The sequence below is a fragment of the Gorilla gorilla genome, chromosome 5 (genome assembly GCF_029281585.2).
Source record: "Gorilla gorilla gorilla isolate KB3781 chromosome 5, NHGRI_mGorGor1-v2.1_pri, whole genome shotgun sequence".
NCBI lineage: Eukaryota > Metazoa > Chordata > Mammalia > Primates > Hominidae > Gorilla > Gorilla gorilla.
The window spans coordinates 160,968,465-160,990,718 of NC_073229.2; the positions used below are offsets into that span (position 1 = coordinate 160,968,465).

Genomic DNA, 22,254 nt, shown 5'->3' on the forward strand with positions numbered 1-22,254 from the left:
GGGGGCAGTGGCGGGGGGCTTCTTTTTGGAATGAATGAACAGACAATGAAAATGAATGAATGCACATACAGTAGTGAGACAATGCAGGTTAATCCAGGGTTTACTTCAGTAATCTACTGACAGCAGCCCTCCACTGAGGAGGGGTTAGGAAGCTTAAGATGAAGAAAACCTAAAAATCAAGCTGAGTTTTGAAAAAATGTTAACTGTTTCCACTGTAAGTTTACAAAGTAAGGTGGCAAACTGAGCAAAAAAAATCTCATTTTTAAAAATGAATCATGTTCACTGTTATGCAGCCAGCATTATGAGTAATTAAGTGTTTCGAGTGGTTGAGAAAAACAAGAAAGGCATTTCAGGTTCCAGTTCCTATTCTTGAGCTTTCAAAAGCCTGTGAAATCTGGCCACTGGGGACAGATGCATGGAAGACTTAACTGGCCTGAGAGATGGGCACTTTCCCTTCCTGAAGAAGTCCTACACCTCTGTAAATTGGGTTCAAACCAGTCAAGAATTCTCAACTTAAGCTGTATCAGTGTGAATTCAAATTTCTCTAAGTTAAGAGATTCTCGGAAGGAAAAACAACTCTATTTTCAGTCAATTAAAATTAGCAAGAAAACAAGTACATTTACAAAGGGTCATGCTCCAGAAGTTATTCTCGTAAGAAAGTGGTTGGGAATTTGCCTTCCATGTTCCCATGGAAACCCTGTTAAATAACACCTGAGCCCACAAAGGCCTACTGACCTCATCCCATCTGAGGCATGAATACCAGCAGCCAGGCCATGTGCCTTACCTTGGGAGTAGCCTGCACCGCTTCCAGAGACTGCCTTCTCTCTGCTTTCCTCGTGAACACATTTCTTTAAATAACACTCCCTGTTACATGCCTTCTGTTGTTCTCCAGAAATCAGTCAAGTCACCGTACCTGACATCTACCACCACCTGCTTTCCTGAAACTGCTCTGGCAAAGTTATCAGGGGTTTTCTGATCTCCAAGTCCAGTTATTTCTCTGAAACATTCAACTTCACTGACCTTCGGACAAGCCCTCTTTGCATCGCTTTTAGAGCTAATCCCTTCTCTCTCTCCCTCTCTGAACTTTCTCTCATCTGTTGTGCCATCTTACCATCTTCCCTTTCTCACTAGATGATGCCTTCCTTTGCCCATTTTTTGTTGTTGTTGTTGTTGGTTGGTTGGTTGGTTGTTTTCTGAGACAGAGTCTGGCTGTTTCACCCAGGCTGGAGTGCAGTGGTACGATCTCAGCTCACTGCAGCCTCTGCCTCCTGGGTTCAAGTGATTCTCATGCCTAAGCCTCCCAAGTAACTGGGACCACAGGCGGGTGCCACCACACCCAGTTAATTTTTCTATTTTTAGTAAAGATGGGGTTTCGCCACGTTGGCCAGGCTGGTCTCAAACACCTGGTCTCAAGCATCAGGTGATCTGCCTGCCTCAGCCTCCCAAAGTGCTGGGATTACATTACAGGCATGAGCCACCATGCCCCGCCGTCCATCTTTAAATGCCAGTGTTTCCTTAGTTCTATCATAGGCCTTCTCTTTATCCTACCCCTTCCTTGTGGAGAGACTCATTTTTTCCATGATTTATTATAAAATGCCTGGCACATGTTAAGTGCTCAATAAATGTTAGCTTTCATCATTATCCTTCAAAACCCAGTTCAAATGTCACCTCCTGTCCAATGTCTTAGCCAACCTCCTCCACACTTCCTTCTCCCCCTGAAGAATACTCCATGATTTGTGCTCTCAAAGAACCTTACATAAACCTCTAGTATAACAATTAGTACCAGCCTAGGCAACATGGCAAAACCCCATCTCTACAAAAAAAGAATTAAAAAATTAGCCAGCATGGTGGCACACACCTGTGATCCCAGCTACTCAGAAGGCTGAAGTGGGAGGATCGCCTGAGCCCAAGGAGGTTACGGCTGCAGTGAGCTGTGATCGCACCACTGCACTCCAGCCTGGGTGACAGAGTGACTCAGTCTCAAATTTTTTAAAAAACAACAACAACAAACAATTAGCACAATATATATAATACGTTCATAGGCTGGTCTCCCTTACCAGACTGTGAGTCCCTCCAGGAAAGGGATGACATCATTGAATTGTATTCTATAAACATCATTAAGTGTCATCTACAGGTCACACACTGATACAGAAGACCTGGGGGATGTCAAGAACCATAAAATGTGATCTTTGTCATTAACTCACACTTAAGCAGAAAAAGCAGACATCAAAACCAATAACTAAAACACCATTGGGGGGAAAGTGTGATATTCATTCAATCAATCAATCTGTATCAAGTGCCAAGCACTCCATTAGGTACTAGAGGTGCAGGGTTAACAAGACAGAAAAAGAGACATGGAACTACATTCTAATGATTCTTTAAAAAACCAGAAACTGCTCCTTGTTTGTCAGATGTTTCTAACAAAAGGTTTTTCATTATTGTGTAAATTGGACTTGACTTTTTCAGTTGTTCCTTCTTAGTCATATCACATATGATGCAAGACCTATGGAGCAACAGCTTTTTTTATATCTCCCAAAGAATCAAGCATGATTTGAATACTGAATCCTTAAAGCAAATCAAAATTTATTTAACAGCCTTCAGAGGTCATTCCAAGAGGGAATAGATAGGGCTGCTAACAGAAATATGCATTAAAAAAAATTCAGACCTTAAAGAGAGAATAAAAATAGAAGGATAAATAGTTCCAAGATTATTCATACCTTAAAAGAAAAAGAATGCTAAAGTCAAGCTTATAAGCAACTAGGCAATGTGCTGGATTCAGGGAGAAATTTACCTGGTGACCACATATTAGGTATAGATTATGGCTCAAAAGTTGGGTAATACTTTTTGCTGTGGCTAAATGGGACAATGACAAGTCTTGAAAAAATAATTCTCATAGACTAAATATTAAGTCACCAGAAGCTTGCAACCTAGTCCAGGTCTCAAATTATGCTTTCGGCACGTAGACCAGGTAACTGAAAACTGAAAGCAGATGAGAGTCTCGAATTCTCCTATCATAGCCTTTTTCTTCTTCTATGCTCTCAGAAAACCTCCTCATATTAAATGTGGCATATCCTCTGGCACAGAACTCTTTGGGTAACATGCTCCTAACTCCCCTGATAATAAACCATGGAGAATAACCCAAAGAACATACAGTGTGAAAACAGAAAAATCAGGATTGCTTCATACATCCACTCCTGCAAACTTAGTCCAATGTGTCTAATGATGTTTTTAGAGGAACATACAAGCCTATTAAATAGTTGTGGCCTGGGAAAATTAAGGCATGGCAATATACAAATACCACAGTGCAATTTTGCTTGAAAATTCTCAAGCAGTGTCACAACACGGTGGCAACAGCTTTTGTGTGTACAATGCATTCCCTTCTGGGATCACTTGAAGATGAGATCTGGCCCTTCTTGGGCTACTTCAAATTAGAAGTTAACTTGCCTGAAAACAGGTAATGATAAGAAGATCCAATCCTGAATAATCAAGAGATTATCCATCAAGAAGAGTGTTCATTATTTAACATGATAAAAACCTATTTCTTTAATAAAACCTACACTAAGTGGAGAGTCCTGAGTTCTATGAAGCTTGGAAATTGTGAGGCTGTACTTTCTCATTACTTATGTATATTTCACCCAGCAGTGAAAATGTCTCTTCAGGTAAACCAAGGAGATACATCAATATCTTAATTTTAGTTCCAAGTGTATACACGATTCGTCTAAAGTAGAAGAGTGTCACTTGTATGCTATTAAGGTTTTGGGGTTGCCTTTTATTTTTATTTATTTATTTATTTTTGAGACAGGACATTGCTGTCACCCAGGCTGGAGTGCAGTGGCGCAATTACAGCTCACTGCAGCCTCTGCCTCTCTGGCTCAAAGTGATCCCCCCACCTCAGCCTCCTGAGTAGCTGGGACTACAGGTGTGTACCACCACAACCAGCAAATTTTTGTATTTTTTGTAAAGATGAGGTCTCACCACGTTGCCCATTCTAGTCTTGAACTCTTGTGCTCAAGCGATCCACCAGCTTCTGCCTCCCAAAGTGCTGGGATTATAGGCATGAACCACTGCACCCGGCTGCTATTAAGATTTAATCTTCTTAAAGACTTCACAAATGTGCACCAAATGAGCCACAGGTGAGGATTTTATAAATTTAACCATAATACTCCTGGAAGGTTACTTAAGCTCAAACCTCCAACACCGACAAATTCTTTAGCTTGGAGTTGTCTGCCTTTTGCCTGCCCTCTGTTGCCCTTTATTTGAATATATGCTGAATGGATTGGTAAGACTAACACAATGGTCCTGTAAGTTAAATGGTAATCAAGTCAAAATTGTAAGTGACTGCAAAGATTTCTTAATGCTGACAGCCCTTACTTTCAGACTTTGGAAATACAAACAACGCAGATCTGCAAAATGACATTCTAATCATCACGGCAGGATCGGTCCTTGGGTAACCCACTCATATGTCATATTTAATGGCTAAATGAGTTTTCTATACTACTGGTTTTATAAGGGAAAGAAGAGTCTGGAACTCTCTTAACAGTCTAGGATAGTATTTCTTTTCCAATTTTATTTCAGATTTACCAACTGCCAAGTGTACTTCAAACACATAAAATATTGGTAGCACTGAGTTGCTCGGCAAGAAAAGTCAAGCCAACTATTCTTGTCATAACTCACATGCAAGCTACAACCTTGTTCTCTTTCACTAGGTCAAGCCAAGCAACTTGTGCCCCAACCCTGCTTTGCAATAATATACACACGCTAAGAGATATATCAGTTTTTAAAACCAGACTCCAGGCTCCTCTAGAGTATCTACAAATCTTTTTCTTACTCAAATTCTATGTATACAGTAAACACTGGGTCACTATATCTGGGAAACTGACCAGGAGGTGTTTTGTTGTTTAATTTTTTGAGACGGGGTCTCCGTTTGCCCAGGCTAAAGTGCAGTGGTGCAATTGCAGCTCACTGCAGCCTGAAAAATTAAAATCCTACTGTCCATATTTGAAACCCGAATTTTCCCTGGATCAACCAAAGCTAGTTTCCCAAGACCAATTTCCTAAAAATCTAGGAGATGTCATGGAAGAACTAACGCACATCAACTGTATGTATGTGACTCAAAAACAATCAGAAATGTTACATAAATGTTTAAAAAAGAAATGTTATATAAAGTATACATTCATTAATGTGACTTAGAACCTTCAGAGGTAGCCCACATTTCTCCGTTAGAACATGTTTTATGTATATCAAATTACAGATATGGTTCTGCATTGACAACGCATCTACTACATCTGCCTTTATTATCTAAAGGAACCTGGTTTGTTTATTTTCTATTCTTATTCTGGCCCAGCCATTCGAATGCTTGGCATTCAGGTTGACAATTTTCTGTCAGCCAAGAACCACACACTCTACACATCATCAACAAGCAAGCAACACAATTTTATTATGTAACACAGGTGAGAAAAATACTAAATTGAAATTACGTTGTTGGCATATTTTAATTATCTAAAACAACCTAGATTTTTTCACAAGCTGAAAAGATTAATACAAAGGACTTCAAATTCCACTACTAGGAAAATAATATATTTTTTAAAAGGTTCTAAATCTCAGGCAATAACTCTCATTTGTTTCCCTAAGAGTCAGTATAAACAAGTCCTTCTTAATTAAAGAATCATAATACCCCTCTTGGAAGTAAATTTAATAATATTTTACCTGTATTTATAAGAGATCTGAAAGGTTTTTAATAAAATCTTGGAATTTATATACGTAATTTTCATTATGATACTGATTTCATTAAAAAAATAAGTGGGGGTCTAATGCATATTATACTATTGTGAAAGATTTTTATTTTTGATGCATTTTCACATCTTTTATAGCAGTAATAAACCCTGTTCTCAAGTGCACAGTTCAATGAAATGATCTACATTATGAAGTCCTTAAAATACTCCCTCAGATTTTTTACTTATTCATTACTTAGTTCACTATATAATCTTGCATGTTGTAGGCTCCCAACAATTATTTATTAAATTGCTGAATTCAAATAATAGACTGTAAAATCATAAAAGGCAGAAATCACACCTTTTTAACCTAATTTTATATAGACCTTAGATATCTTGCAGATTTTAAGTAGCCAAAAATGTCTGCTGATGTGATGCCTGTAATCATGATAGTAATAGTTATTTCAATCTTTTCAAATAGAAAATGTATTTCTGTGAGACAGGAGAACATAAGTTATAAGTGAATAGATTCCGGAATCTGACAGACTTGGGTTCAGAATTGGATTCTGCCCCTCAGTAGCTATGTGACACTGAGACCACTGTTGGTAACAGTTTCAGGGGCTCAGTTTTTGTTTCCCCAAACAAAAAAACTGATCGACTGATGCTATCTGCCTCATAAAGTTGTTTTAAAGATTAAATAGGCCGGGTGCAGTGGCTCACGCCTGTAATCCCAGCACTTTGAGAGGCCAAGGCGGGCAGATCACTTGAGGCCAGGAGTTCGAGACCAGCCTGGCCAACATGGCAAAACCCTGTCTCTACTAAAAACACAAAAAATTAGCTGGGCATGGTAACCTGGGAGGCAGAGGTTGCAGTGAGCCAAGATCACACCACCGTACTCCAGCCTGGGTATAGAGTGAGCCTGTCTCAAAATAAATACATAAATAAATAATAAAAAATAAAAATAAAAACATAAAAAATTAGCCCAGTGTGGTGGCGCATGCTTGTACTCCCAGCTACGTGGGAGGCTGAGGCAGGAGGATCACTTGAGTCTGGAAGATCAAGACTGCAGTGAGCCATGATCATGCCAGTGAACTTTAGCCTGGGCAACAGAGTGACACCCTGTCTCAAAAAAAAAAAAAAAAAAAAGATTAAATAAGGTCATACGTATAGAGTGACAGAGTGATTAGCACATACACCTAGTACACAGTAATGCATGCTGTTTGTGTATGGCTTGCTTTAATTTATAAGACCAAAGTGTCATATATTCAGCTTGTCAGCTTATGTAATCTTACAGCAGTTTGCTAGCCCTCTCAAATATAAGGACTTTTTTCCTTCATAAAATAGGCTTATTTGGAACAGTCTAAACTACTGAGGGTCCCATAGTAGCAATTATATTCTCCTAGTATAAGAATGAAGTTGGGTTTCCAGACACCACAGGCATACCACTGGCATATTCCTGACTTGGTTATGGCCACATGGCTTATATCTTTTCTCACATCCGAAACCTAGAGGACTGACATCCTGTTGTCAATTTGTACATGTTCCCTGACCTAAAATAACCATGACTAGGAACCCTGGTTAAAGCAAGGTATTCTGGGACCCTCTCAGGGCAAACGGCTTCAGATGGCAGAGTAGCAGAGACAACAGGTCCTTTAAGTCAGGTTGAGTTAAAAGCAATTGGAGAGGCAGGCATAGAGCCTGCTGAGAATGACCAACCTTCTGCAGGGAAGAGTTGTCAAAGACTTGGAAAAGGTCAAAAGGTACTGAGTATCCTTTCAGTGGAGGGCTGGGCTTAGTGCAGCACTCCCTCTGGGAATTATCAGATTTTAAAGGGGTGTGTACCTTTGATTGTCCTCCTAGTGATCTGGCTATTTTACAATGCTGTTGGGGTAAATATTACCTTATGCAAAACTGATAGTAATGCAAATATTTTTTGTCCACAGCAATACAAATGAATATGGTTTGGTAGAGATACAATTGATTTCTACCCTTTAGAATAGATGACTCCAACATTTATACTTATAGAATTGCCTTACATAATATTAGCCAATTTTGCATCTATTAGCAAATTCATTTCACCATTCCTGATTTTGTATGTATGTATACAATATTTGCTCTTCAAACTCTCCTTTCAACCAGTTTTAATATCTTTCTGGTTTTTCTCATTATATAATGAATTAATTCAATATTTGGCATATGTTTATATTTGTAGAGAGTTGTTATTTTAGATTGTTCTAAATTATAGTTTAGAACATTGTAATGTGGTGCTTCCCGTGAAGAATGCACTTTCTCAGGAAGGGAAATTGATGAATTAGAAAGGAGCTTTTAGTTTTGCCCAGAATGATTTATTTTTCTAAAAAAGAAAGAGAAGTAAAACAAGTATGTCAAAATGTTTAACTGCTATTAACTACTACATTTAGGTAGTATGTAGATGCATAAGTGTCTGTTAAACTATTTTATATACTTTCTTTATGACTAAAATGTTTCATAAATTTTTTTAATGTTTTTTCTAAAAAGAATGAGTCTGGTAGAGAGGAATGGGGAATCTAGGTCGTTCCTCCTGACTGCTTCCCTTAGCTTCAGTTTTTCCCATGCAAACAGATACACGTTATACATCTTTATACTCCTGAAGATTTATGCCTTCTTCTGCTTCTTAGTTCTTCAATACATCCTGATTCAGTAAGAGGCATATTATAGGCAATTAATAATAAATGCTTACAAAATTTAATTAGTAGGAATATGCTATCACATTAAGGGAAACTGCATCAGACTCCAGAGCCAGCACATCTCAGGGAAACAAGGAAAGAACTGTCCCCAGGCTGTGCTGTAAACCCAGCTCTCTGGATCATTCTAGAGAAAGGCTAGTTTTGGTCTATCGCAGTCCATCTAACCATCATGCCCAGAAAACAGCCCAAGACTTGCCTGAAGAAAGCCCAACTTACAAGTTAAGGCCAAGCAACTGGCAACCACTATTGAGTTGGCTCCCTTGTTGACACTGATCGAAAAAGGTAAGTCAGTTTTCTGATTAAGATGTCACTAAAATCTGCTAGCAAGAGGGAATCAGAAGTTGTGTGACTACTATGACTCTTCCTCATAATAATAACTGCCATCGTGGACCAAAACATTAGAACTGATCCTCTTAAACAGAATATGTAGTTCAAAATGTTTTGAAATGTTTTTCACTGCAGGTGGAAATGGTAGTATAGCGAGCAAAACATCTGTATCGTTTGGAAGTTGGAAGACCTCCTATTCAACCACTTGATTTAATCTGGCCACTCTCATAGCCTTTCCAACTATAAGATATAGTTAATTACACTGCCACGCCTACTATTTTATAAGAAATAGGATCATCTTATTGAAGAGTAAGATAATCAAAGGAGGAGGAGTAGCACTGAACAACTGATTCATTGATACTATCATTCTGACCCAACTGCATAAAATCACCCAAACCTCAGAGTGATCAAATTATAAATTGGGAAATATCTAGCTACAGGCCAAAGCGGTGGCCCCTGGACAGCAGAAATAGCACTCCTGTCCTGGTTGCCCCAGCTTTAAGCTGACATTTGTCACAATGACCATATTACAAAACTTGAGCGTGACACTAAGAGGTATTTGACATGGCCGGGCATGGTGGCTCATGCCAGTAATCCTAGCATTTTGGGAGGCAGGGGCAGGTGAATTGCTTGAGCCCAGCAGTTCAAGACCAGCCTGGGCAACAAGGCAAAACCCTGTCTCTACTGGGAAAAAAAAAAAAAAAAAAAAAAGGGTATTTGACATGTAATAGCTTTGGATGACTTTTTTAAAATAATAAATAGGAGTAATTAGGCCAGGCACAGTGGCTCATGCCTGTAATTCCAACACTTTGGGAGGCTAAGGTGGGAAATTCCTTTGAGTCCAGGAGTTAGAGGCTGCAGTGAGATATGATTGAGACACTGCATTCCAGCCTGGGACAGAGAGTGACACCCTATCTCAAAAAAAAAAAAAAAAAGACAAGAAAAAACAAAAGAAATAGAAGTAATCAACATTTTTAAAGGAGAGAGAATTCTCTGGCTTAGGCAAAGACTTGGTTTTATATGGCTTGGGGTCAGTGGACAGGTAAGATGATGCTGATTGCTACTGACTACGGCAGCTCTCCTCCATGCTTCTGTTTCTTAAGAGTTCACGGGTGTAGAAGAGGCTACAAGTATTGGAAAGTACTGGTATAACTGGTCTCAACCATTTTTAGAGATTGCCTGTACAAAGGAATATAACTTACTTCCTGTATGAATCATATACCAAAGGCAATTGCTTTCCTCATTGTTGATGAACTACTGTAACAGAAAAGGTCTGCTTATAGTAGAATGTTTTCTGTTACCCTGTGCAACTTCTGTGGCATTCAAGTTACACAGATCTGCTCTACTATGATTTTATCAAATAGGAAATGCCCTTAATATTTAAAATTCTCTCTCCTGTCTCCCCTAAGAAAATTATCACAATGTAGTTTCAGTTATTTCTGTTTTCCTTTGGAAAACCAAAAACACTACAAAATAAAATTCATATGAAATGTAAGTGATCAATTATTTACATTTTTTGAACACTTAGACAAGATTTTGAAAATCAGCTTTGTCTCATATCTTTCCTGCTTTTCCACTAACCTGGCACATATTTCGATTAGTGTCTCTAGTCAATACCTTTAGCCAAAGAGAAAAACTAATACATTAAAACAACTAGGCTAGGCGCAGTGGCCCATGCCTGTAATCCCAGCACTTTGGGAGGCTGAGGCAGGAGGATCGCTTGAGTCCAGGAGTTTGAGACCAGCCTGGGCAACATGGTAAAACCCCATCTCTACATAAAAATACAAAAATTGGCCAGGCTTGGCTGTGCTCAAAGCAGGAGGATCGCTTGAGCCCAGAAGGCGGAGGTTGCAGTTGGAGCCAAAATCATGCCAACGCACTCCAGCCTGGGTGACAGAGCATGATCTTCTTAAAAAAAAAAAAGAACCCACAACTACACAAACCAATATATCAGAGTCACCAATGGATTTTTAATTTATCATTTTGCCTTGATTTCCTTTATTTCCCTTTTATGCCACTAATAAAATTTTCAAGTTTAATTTTACTCCCTGAAAATGAGGGTATCTTTCTCATATCTAGCCAGTTTCCCCACCTACCTATATCCAAATTACAGGAAGATGAGGCTGTCTTCAAGATATATTTTTCCCAAAGCTGTGGGTTCCCAGTTTCTTCTGATAACCACACAGCTGTGGGTTCCTGCAACACTGCCCACCTCTACCACACTTCCCACTCTCATCTTGCCCCAGGTGGAGCAGGGCAAATGCTGGCATGTTCTACAGCCACAGTGAGGGTTCCATGGGTGACAGAAAGGGGAGCGTGTGATAAAAGGCCCTCGAATGGCCTCCTGGGAGGGGCCATCATTGCACAGCACACTGTCAGCCCTGGAGTCAGTAGCCAATAATGCATTTTCCTATGGTTCTCTACTTTCCTGGCTTGGGGTGGTGTTTGAAGGGACCACTTGGAGGAAGTACTTGGAAAGCAGGCATGGTTGGTACCTCATGCTGGAGAGACTTGCACATTTCCTGGACTTTGTGCTTGTCCATCTCCCACCGCTCCACAAAGAAAGTGTGAACCAATTTTATCCTGCAAACCAGAAACAGGAACTGAATGGGCCTCTAACCAGACCTCTGAAACAGGAAGTAGGGCACAGTTCTTATAGCCACCAGAGGGGAACTGCCCTATAAACAGAGAACTCCCAAAAGGCTGGCTCCAGCCAAGGCCACTGGTGAGACAAGCCTGTGTTATGTGCTTATATAATGCACAGGCTTCACCCAGAGATGGAACCAGCTCGAACTACCAACTGATAATGTCTCAAGCAGACAACAGGTGACCAAATTAAGGAAAGAAACCAGGATCCTGGCAGCCCAGGAAGCAGAGCCGGTCATGACAACATGCAGTTGATGATGTGGGGTAAGAAATTGGTACTCTAAAAACTATTTTTGTGCTCTGGAGTTTTCTTTTTGATTTTGCTTTTTTCCATCCGATTTTCTAGTTAAGCTCTTTTAAAAAAATTATAGTTTTGCCTTAATTGACCCATTATCCAAGAAAGCAAGAAGCAGCAGTGCTGTCAGTTTGTGTGGGGTGGGTGGCAGCTGCTGCAATGGTGTGCCAGGGAACGTGAACAGCTCAGAGAAAAACCATGTGTTGGACACCACTGGGATTTTTTTAAAAATCCTTTCCTAACTAGAGTTTTCCCTTATGAGTTTATCTACGTTTGCTCTTTTGATAATTTTACTAAGGTTCATTTCTCACGTGAAGCAGTGGCTGAAAGGTGGGAAGGGGCTGCAGGGCGGTTCCAATCAGAGGCTCTCAAACACAACTCTGTTGACTGGTGTGATAAAGTTTTCACTCATCCTTGGAGAAATGGGAAAAATAAATAATAAGTCATGAGTTTTTGCACACATTTTCTGTATGTGAAGATCTGCCCTTCATTCTAAGGTTATGTCCCCCCCTAATTTTTTTTTAACATAAAACTTTCCTTTTTAAGAAATCATGGCAATAGGTGGCTGGTTGTTGATTTTCTTCTGTCTCTCTGTCTCTCTTTCTCTCTCTCGATTTTCCTCACTTTCTCTACTTATAATACTCTTACTTGGAAAAATTTAAATGTTGGCAAACACATGTCAGTCCTCCAAATTTTTTAACTGGTTCGTGGGAACCACTATTTAGGACATACAGACTTTACTCTCTCCTTCAAAATATATGAGACAATATACTCGGAAAGTATATTGAAAGTAGAAACGCAGAAGTGGGCTGGAAAATTTTCAAGAACTTCTCCATCTGGGATAGATGGGATACAAGGTTATGTTCTGTTCTGTTTTATTGTTTTACCAAATAAGATTAGAAGTCCTAAGGAGCTTTGCTGGAAGCAAGTTGGAGCCAAGCCTGGCAAGGTCAGATGCCTCTCCAGCAAGACGGCATATTAACACATGGGTGACTTTTGTCACAAGCTCAAGTAAAGTGGGAACATACCATGGATGAGAATAGAAAAGCTAAGTTCTTACAATTTTAACTAGCATGTGCTTCCTTCCTGTTACCTATGATTGCTACAGGGTGAAAGGCTGAGTAAGAGATTGCAATCTGCAGTGAGCCAAGCTGAAAGGCCCGGGCGGATGTGAAGGCTGGTGGTAAGGAAATGGGAAGCAGGCAGACAAGCTAACCCTGTGTCCACTGAAGGAGTGAGGTGGCCTTGAGCACAGCAGCATCCCTGGGTCTTACGTTGGCAGGAAGTAGAAAGGGAAGAAGCCTAAAGGAAGTGAAAGTGGTGCTGGATCTCCTGCTGGCATTGCCTCCTCCTTCACACAGCATCCCGGTTCTCCCTGCAGCCACCTGATCTTCCCTTTGTCCCCTTCCTCACCACAGCCCCACCACCTTCACCACTCCAAGTTGATGCTTCTCCTACATCTGGCCAAGATGCTACTCAGAGCTGGATGAAAGCAAAAGTCACTGCTCTAATACAAGAAAAGTCCCGGTTTTAGGTTTCAGAAACAGAATTTTCCCGAATGTTTAAAATGGTGAATGGTTCCATAAACTGTGTTAACCAGGCTTCTTACAGGCTAGTCCCAGAATCTGACCACCATGTGCAATACTGTTTCTAAGAAAAGTGTGCTCCAAGCAAGAACCTTCAAACATTTAACCTGAATGAATGAATATAACCTCTTCACGGTTCAGTGTTTTCATAAGCAAAACAAGAGAATAACAGAATTGATGTCTTTTAAAAAAAATTTAGGGCTGGGCGCGGTGGCTCACGCCTGTAATCCCAGCACTTTGGGAGGCCAAGGCAGGCAGATCACTCCTGAGGTCAGGAGTTTGAGACCAGTCTGGCCAACAAGATGAAACCCTGTCTCTACTAATAATACAAAAAAATTAGCTGGAATGTGGTGGCACATGACTGTAATCTCAGCTACTCAGGAGGCTGAGGCAGGAGAATCACTTGAACCCAGGAAGCAGAGGTTGCAGTGAGCCGAGATCGAGCCACTGCACTCCAGCCTGGGCAACAAGAGCAAAACTCCATCTGAAAAAAAAAAAAAAAAAAAACAATTTGGAAAGCTTCCCATTTGGGATCTGTCCACCTACACAGGGCAACACGATAGTATTGACATCTCTTAGCTTTTACAGAATTTTCTGCCTACAATGCAGAGGGCAAAGAAGGGGTATTGTCAGCTTGGCTTTGCTGTCTCTGAGTGACAGTCTCTTGTATACATAAATAAGATGAATTTTCATAAAAGCATTGACAGAGCATTAGCTTCACCTCAGAAAGAAAATGAAAAAGCAAATGACAACTGTAGTCAAAGAAGAAATTAAAATATAGTTAAATAGTAAACAGATCAAGAAAAAATCAGTGAAAACCTTTAACTTGCAACCTATTCTTTTTAAAGACATCAGTACACAAAGATTGGGAAAGTTTATTAAAAATGTTACCAAACTTTAAGTTCTTCTTTTTTTTTTTTTTTTGAAACAGGGTCTCATTCTGTCACCCAGGCTGGACTGCAGTAGCACGATCTCAGCTCACCACAGCCTCAGCCTCCCAGGCTCAAGGGATCCTCCCACCTCAACCTCCCAAGTAGCTGGGACTAAGTTCTTACTCACTCCGTTAGGTTGAGCTATTCGAACATCACTGTTTCCCATGTAAACGCTGAGAACTTCATTAGGCTCTCCTTGCTTACCCTGCCATTTCACTTCAGGTGTCACCACCTTTAAGAAGCTACCCCTTGCCAGGTGTGGTGGCTCACACCTGTAATCCCAGCTCTTAGGGAGGCAGAGGCAGGAGGATAGCTTGAGCCCAGGAAATTGAGACCTGCCTGGGCAATATAGCGAGACCCCATTCTCCACAAAAAGGAAAAAAGCAAACAAAAAACAAGCATAAGAAGCTACCCTTGAACCCACTGTACCCTCAGTCTGATTTTTGAAGCTGATTCCTGGGAGCCCAGCATCCTGGCACAGAGGCACTGCTAAGGCAAAGGCATTGGTCTGCCCTCCCCACCAACTCTGAGCTCTTCAGGGGCAGGAATATGATATATACAAGCAGTTCATTTAATCTCTATGAGCTGAAATGATTCATTTGTCTTAATAATGCTGTCATTTTAAAGTACAGAATTTGAGAGCTGGAGGGAATCTCAGATACCAATTATTCCAACACTCCACTCTTTTCTGAGGCTTTAAATGACTTGCTCCAAGTTAGAAAAGAATCAGGACCCAAAGCCAAACCTTGAAAATGCTGTTCTAATGCTTTGTGCCTGCATCCCATGCCGCCTTGCCTTTGTAAATTCACAGGATTAAATAAGGGAATCCTAAAAAATGTGTTTAATTCCCCCTTCACTTCTAACCCTGGTCAATTTTACAGGCAAAGAAACACCACTGGAGGCAATGAAGGGCCGTTCTCACAATTACATGGTTCACAGCAGAGCTGGGATGAAAACTCGGATCTAATATGAGGGACCATGTTCTTCCCACTATCTCATAAAAATTCAACTTTCAAGTACAGGTCACGGGTGTAGAGCAAAGGTCAGCATGGCGCAGGGGCCAAATCCTGTGGGCCACCTGTTTTTGAGTATGGCTTGCAAGCTAAGAATGGTTTTTACATTTTAAAATGGTTATAAAACAAGAAATCATACTTTGTGAGGTATATGAAGTTCAAATTTCAGTGTCCACGAATAAAGTTTGGTTGGAACATAGTCATGATCATTTGTTTAGGTCCTGTTTATGGCTGCTCTTGAGTAATAGGGCAGAGTTGAGAAGTTGTGAAAGAGACCTCAAGAAATGAAACCACACACCTAAAACCATCTGATCTTCAACAAAGTCAACAAAGTAAGTAATGGAGAAAGGACTCCCTATTCAATAAATGGTGCTGGCTAGCCATATGCAGAATAAAATTGGACCCCATCTATCACCATATACAAAAATTCATTCAAGATGGATTAAGGTTTAAATGTAAGACCTCAAACCATAAGAATCCTAGAAGAAAGCCCAGGAAATACCATTCTGCATCAGCCTTGGGAAAGAATTTATGACTAAGTCCTCAAAAGCAATTGCAACAAAAACAAAAATGACAAATGGGACCTAATTAAACTAAAGAGCTTCTACACAACAAGAGACACTATTAAGAGAGTAAAAAGACAACCCTCAGAATGGGAGAAAATATTCACAAACTACGCATTTAAGAAAGGTCTACAAATCAACAAGCAAAAAAAACAAATAACCCCGTTAAAAAGTAGGCAAAAGATATGAACAGACACTTCTCAGAAGAAGGCATACAAGCAGCCAACAAACTTATGAAAAAATGTTCATCATCACTAATCATCAGAGAAATGCAAATCAAAACCACAATGAGATAACATCTCACACCAGTCAGAATGGCTTTTGTTAAAAAGTCAAAAAATAACAGATGTTGGCGAGGCTGCAGAGAAAAGGGAACACTTACACACTGTTGGTGAGAATGTAAATTAGTCCTGCCACCGTGGAAAGTAATTCTCAAAGAACTAAGAGCTGAACTACCGTTCGACCCAGCAATCCCATTACTAGGTATATACCCAAAGGAAAATAAATTGTTCTATCAAAAAGACACCAAAACCAGATATTGAATGTTCTCACTCACAAGTGGGAGCTAAACATTGGGTACAAGTAAACTTAAAGATGGGAGGCTGGGTGCGGTGGCTCACGCCTGTAATCCCAGCACTTTGTGAGGCCAAGGTGGGCAGATCGTGAGGTCAGGAGTTCGAGGCCAGCCTGGCCAACATGGTGAAACCCTGTCTCTACTAAAAATACAAATATTAGCCAGGCATGGTGACGTGCGGCTGTAGTCCCAGCTACTTGACAGGTTGAAGCAGGAGAATCGCTTGAACCTGGGAAGCAGAGGTTATGGGGAGCCAAGATCACGCCACTGCATTCCAGCCTGGGCAACAGAGCGAGACTCCGTCTCAAAAGAAAAAAAAAAAAGCTTAAAGATGGGAACAACAGACAGTGGGGACTACTAGAAGGAGAAAAGACAGGGGGCTGAAAAACTACCTATTGGGTACAAGGAAATTTTTTTTCATTCATACCCCAAACCTCAGCATCACACAATATATTTCTTAAACAAACCTGCACAAATACCCTCTGATTCTGAAATAAAAGTTTTTTAAAAACTGCAAAGTCTAAAATATTTAGTATCTGGACCTCTACAGAAGTTTGTCAACCCCTAGTGGGGAAGAACAAGCCCTCTTAGAAGTCAGAAGAAAGTAAGTTCTACTACCATCAAACTCCACCGCCCTTAGTTTAGAAAAAACAAAGGGAGGCTGGGTGCAGGGCTCACGCCTGTAATCCCAACACTTTGGGAGGCCAAGGCAGGAGGACTGCTTGAGGCCAGGTTTGAGACCTGTCTGGGCAACATAGCAAGACCCTGTCTCTACAAAAAAAAATAGTAAAATAAAATAAAATTAGCCCAGCGTGGTGGCTCATGCCTGTAGTCCCAGCTACTCGGGAGGCTGAGGCAGGAGGATCACTAGAGCCCAGGAGTTCGAGCTAGCAGCGAACCATGATCATGCCACTGCACTCCAGGCTGGGCAACAGAGTGAGACCTTGTCTCTAAAACAAATAAAATAAAATAAAAACAAAGGGTTTGGATAAAACTGATGCACTACCTTCATTCTGTCACATTTTCATGCTTTCATGCTGACTGAGAGGGTACTCATCCTGGGAGTTCATGCCATCCAGATGGGCAGGGGTTAAACTGAGACCTGTCTAGGTTGAAAGAAGCAGTACGAAGGGACAGAGTGGGCCCAGGAAAAAGAGACTTCCGAGAGCATGCCCTCCCCACTATTCCATACACACCTAAACGCCTGGTAAGATCTTTGCCAGCTCACTCACATGATTCCAAGATAGGGAGCTTCTCTTGATTCTGAGAGTAACTCAGCCCACCTAAATGGAGGAAGCAAGGGCCAAGCACAACCTCTTTTTTTTTTTTTTTTTTTTTTTAAGACAGAGTCTCATTCTGTCACCCAGTCTGGAGTGCAGTGGTACAATCTCAGCTCACTGCAACCTCTGCCTCCCAGGTTCAAGTGATTATCCTGCCTCAGCCTCCTGAGTAGCTAGGACTACAGGTGTGCACCACCATGCCTGGCTAATTTTTGTCATTTTAGTAGAGACAGGGTTTCACCATGTTGGCCAGGAGGCTGGCCTGGAACTCCTGACCTCAAGTGATCCACCCACCTTGGCCTCCCAAAGTGCTGGGATTACAGGCGTGAGCCACCACGCCTGGCCCAAGCACAGCCTTTTAGGGTCAGCCACCTGAAGTGGAATCCTGCATTGGCCACTTACTCCCTATGAATCCTAGGGCCAGTTAGGGATCCCTGGGTTTTCTCACCTAAGAAGGTAAGTACTTCCTTCACAGTCTTGTTTGGAGGATTCAATGAAATACACTCAAACTTCAGCTCCCTTCTAATCATTCTCTCTCCCTTTCCCAGAGACAGTATTTGGAGAATAACAGAAACCAAGCCTTGTTAGGAAAGTTTCTTTCAAATTAGCTTAGAGTTTAACATTTTTTTTCTAGAGCCCTAGGAAAAAAACGCCCAATCAGTGCAATAAAAATAGGCTCAAGTGTTCAGTTGGGTATTTTCCTCTCATATCTTTTAGTTCTTTGAAGCTTCTTCCAAATTATAATCCAAAAATAAGAGTGCTACAATTTTTAGAAAAGTTATGTTGATGTAACTTTTATAGCAAGCTACCCAAAGAATCAAGCTATATTATAGCCATGCTCAGTTATGAAGACCAAAACTATTTTAAAAATACCAGAACCAGAAAGTCCTAGTTTATTTAGTCTGGCTTCCTTAACATGAAGGTCTTGTTGTTCTTAAAATATTCAGCTTTGGCTGAATTCCAAAACTGACATAAGCCCACTTCAGGTGTTTGGAAGACACTAAAGAGAATCAGAATTGAAAACAAGATTGGAAAATAAAGCCTTTTATGTGATCACAAATGCAAGAAGTGTATTGTTTTGAAACTACTAAACCAAGTTTTTACCCACAAATGTAAACATAAATATGTATATATTCTCAACACTCGACGTACAGGGGACTAAAGGTTAATTTCCATAATATGGTATTATTCCTAACATTTGCTAACAGCTAATTGCTTCAGTTACTAGAACTGCCTTAACATTTTCTGAAATTTGAGATAGGTTGAAAGATACATTTCTTTCATGGATTATGCTAGCAATCACTTTAATGGCGAAACTAATCTTATTATTAGGATAGCATACAGGTGTTTTAGACAATGTTAAATTATAAACTTTCTAGCCCACCATGGTTTATGGGGTAATAAAAAACAGGCCCTGGTTCTTTCACCAAAATCCTTACAAAGGTAACACACAAGTTCAGTGTAAGTTGTAATGTTATTGCCTTTGGAAGCACTGTAATTACTTCAAAGTCTGGGTTGGTGAGAGGAAATTCAAGCTACTAAAACTTATTGAAGGTAAGGTGAGTTGGGAAGATCATCACATGGCATGCAAATTAATATAGTTACACTCTGCGTGCATGGTATGTCATCGTTCCCGTACTCTCAAAACTACACAGAGAAAAGGAGAACCTCATCTAAAACGGTCACAGGTATATGCAGAAAGAAAACAGGGACCAAACCTCACAGAAGCGAAACCGAGACACTGAAAGGAGAAAGACTGACTGGGGCAAATATCTCACACTGCTGGAGAACAGTTCAAGTCGATCGCATGGACCCAGGGCTCCAGCGCTGGGCGGTGGGTGGATCCATGGGTCTCTCGCACAAATACACACAGACTCTTGCACAAGCACACACGCTCTCTCCGGAGCGGCGAGCGACAGGAGCAGTCACGCAGCGGCGCTCGCTGCCCCCAAAGTAGGGCAAGAAGTAAATGCTTCCCGCCCAGAAAAATGAAATGCCCCGAAGACCGCCAGATTAAACGCGGGTCCCGACCGCGCGGGATAGGAAAGGGGTCACACACGCACCTGCATTGTAAAAGCGGTCCAGCACGGTGGTTTCTCCAAAGTCGAGTTTCCCAAAATGCAGGGTTTCCAGGGTGGCGCCCACTGTCTCGCACGCCTCCCGCAAGCTCTGCAGGGCCTCGCTCTCGGCCACCACCAGTTGCCCCTGGCTCGCTTCGTTGATCACATATGCCACCGTGGTCCGTCGGCTGCCCCCGCCAACAGAGCTGCCCCGGCCTCGGGTGGCACTGCTCGAGGAGGTGGCCGCCGGACAACCGATGCCAGGGGCAGCGGCGCTCTCCACGTTCCAGAAGCTGCCCGGCGGCGGCGGTGGCAGCTGGTGCTCCTCGCCCTCGCCCACCGCCGCCGCTCCTCCCCTCCTGCAGATGCCGCCCTCGGGGATGGTGCAGAAGCCCGAGGGGGCGAAGGGTGGCACAGAGAAAGTGATGCCCTCGTCCGCCTCCGTGCTCATCTCTCCGGGCCGGGCAGCAACGGCGGCGGCGTCCCCCGCCCAGCCGCACCGCCTGGCCAGCCACAGCTCGGGGCTGCTCCGCGCTCGCCGGGCTAAGCAGCTGCCATCGCGCGCCGCGCCCTCGCCGCCGCGCCGCCGCCTCCTCTCCGGCGCCCTCTCCCCCGAGGGCACGCCGCTGCCCGGCGGCGGCTCGCTCCTCCTCGGCGCCTCCGTGGCCGCGCCGCTCGCCCTCTGCAGAGTTTAGAGTACAAGGGGTGGGGAAGCCGGGTGAGCGGGAAGGGACGGAGCTTCCTTTTCTTGGCCGGCTGACAAGTCGGCTCGCAAACCTGCGCCGCGGTGCAGCTCAAGGGCGCCGCGCTCGGGGTGCAGCCCGCCCTCGCCACCCGCCGCGCCGCGCCGCGCAGCTCCTTCCGTCCCGGCCGCTCTGGGAGGGGCCAGGAAGGGCGCCCCCTGGGTGCGGAGCTACCTGGCGCGCACCTTACGAGCGGGCTGGCTCCCCAGGCGGCGTCCCGGAACAGCAGCAGCGGCAGCCGAAAGGACCCTCCTCCCTCCTAGGCGGCAGCTCGCCTTCATCGGCTGGATTTCCTCCTCCTTGCCTGGCCTCGTTTCTCTTTCGATCGCCTCCGCCGCGTGGTCCCCGCGCCAGCCTCGTCGTTCCTTGCAGCCGCTCTCCCTCTCCACCACCAGCTTCTGGCTACCCACTGGTAGCGGCACCGAGGGTCAGGGCCAGCCCCCAAGGAGGGCGCTGCTAGGAAGCTCGAGCCCGGACTGAACTGACCGCGCTGCGGCCCTTGGACCCCAGCCCTCCTCTGAGTGCTGCGCGTGGCATAGGGTCCCAGTCTTCACCCACCCGGCCCCCACCTAAGAAGACCTGGAGCGCAAGCGATTACGGGGTGGCGCAAAAAGTCCCTCCAGGCAATACTCGGTCCTCGGAGTCCGCCCCTGAAGCATTTCCAGTGTTCCCCGCGACTAGGGCGCCCCCCTCCGGGCCTTGGCGGCCTGGTGGACTGGGACCGTGCGCGGCGCTGGCAGGATAGGCTCCGGGAGACCCACGTTGCGCGAGGCAGGAGGTTGCACATAGCGCCCTGGAGCCAGGGCCTACACTGGAGGTTGCTTCATTAGTGACTGTGGCACTCCAGAAGTGGCTGGCTAAATTGATCAGGTTCTCCCATGTACTTTTCCTTTTAAAATTTCCAGTGGCTCATTCCGTTATCAGTAATGAGTAATTGATTAGTGCCAACTGCCGAAGGACTTAGTATTCTCATTTAGGATCTTAATTCCCCCACAAGCGCCAGATACTTAAGATAGAAGATGGAGTCTCTACCCGACTCCACAAATGATCAACAAGATGAAACAGGGGAATAACGTGACCTATTCTATTTTTTAAACTGCATCACGCGAGGCCGGGAGGGAAATACCCAGATTGTTTAAGAGCAATCAAAAAAAGTACCTGCTTATTTGGGGAGCAAAGAACAGATGTGTAAGTTCCCAGAGAACCCCAGAATGCTGTAATTGTTAGGAAAGCCAGTGCAAGTTACAACTGAGTAAAGAAACAGGTTTTGTACTTCCCATCTCCAGGAACTGAGACTAGTGAGTCCTGTGAAAAAGGCAGAAGAAAATGTAAATTCCTTTTTTTTTTTTTTTTTTTTTTTTTTTTGAGACGGAGTTTCGCTCTTCTTGCCCGGGCTGGAGTGCAATGGCGCGATTTCGACTCCCTGCAACCTCTGCCTCCCGGGTTCAAGCGATTCCCCTGCCTCAGCCTTTCGAATAGCTGGGATTACAGGCATGCGCCACCACGCCAGGCTAATTTTGTATTTTTAGTAGAGACGGGGCGGGGGGTGTGGGGTTCACCATGTTGGTCAGGCTGGTCTCTAACTCCTGACCTCAGGTGATATGCCCGCGTCGGCCTCCCAAAGTGCTGGGATTACAGGCGTGAACCACCGAGCCCAGCCATGAATTACATTTCAAACTGGGTAAGAAGGAAGGATAAAATAGTTGAATAGTAAAGAATTAAAGGAAAGGCTGGGCGCAGTGGCTCACGCCTGTAATCCCAACACTTTGGGAGGCCGAGGCGGGCAGATCACTTGAGG

The 22,254-nt window shown here is 43.1% G+C and overlaps 1 protein-coding gene across 2 annotated transcripts in view; it reads right to left on the reverse strand.

Moving 5' to 3' along the window:
- MAP3K5 (mitogen-activated protein kinase kinase kinase 5) overlaps window positions 1–21,105 on the reverse strand; it is a 236,836-nt gene extending 215,731 nt beyond the window's left edge. The window contains exons 1-2 of one of the 2 annotated variants that reach the window (XM_055391191.2): window positions 20,642–21,105; window positions 19,717–20,395 (exon numbers count right to left, since the gene is read on the reverse strand). In XM_055391191.2, the coding sequence (XP_055247166.1) occupies window positions 19,717–20,395; window positions 20,642–20,737 (775 nt within the window). In that variant the 5' untranslated portion in view covers window positions 20,738–21,105. The remainder of the gene's footprint in view (window positions 1–19,716; window positions 20,396–20,641) is intronic. The other variant, XM_019030003.4, reaches the window with a different exon arrangement.
- Window positions 21,106–22,254: the final 1,149 nt, after the last annotated feature.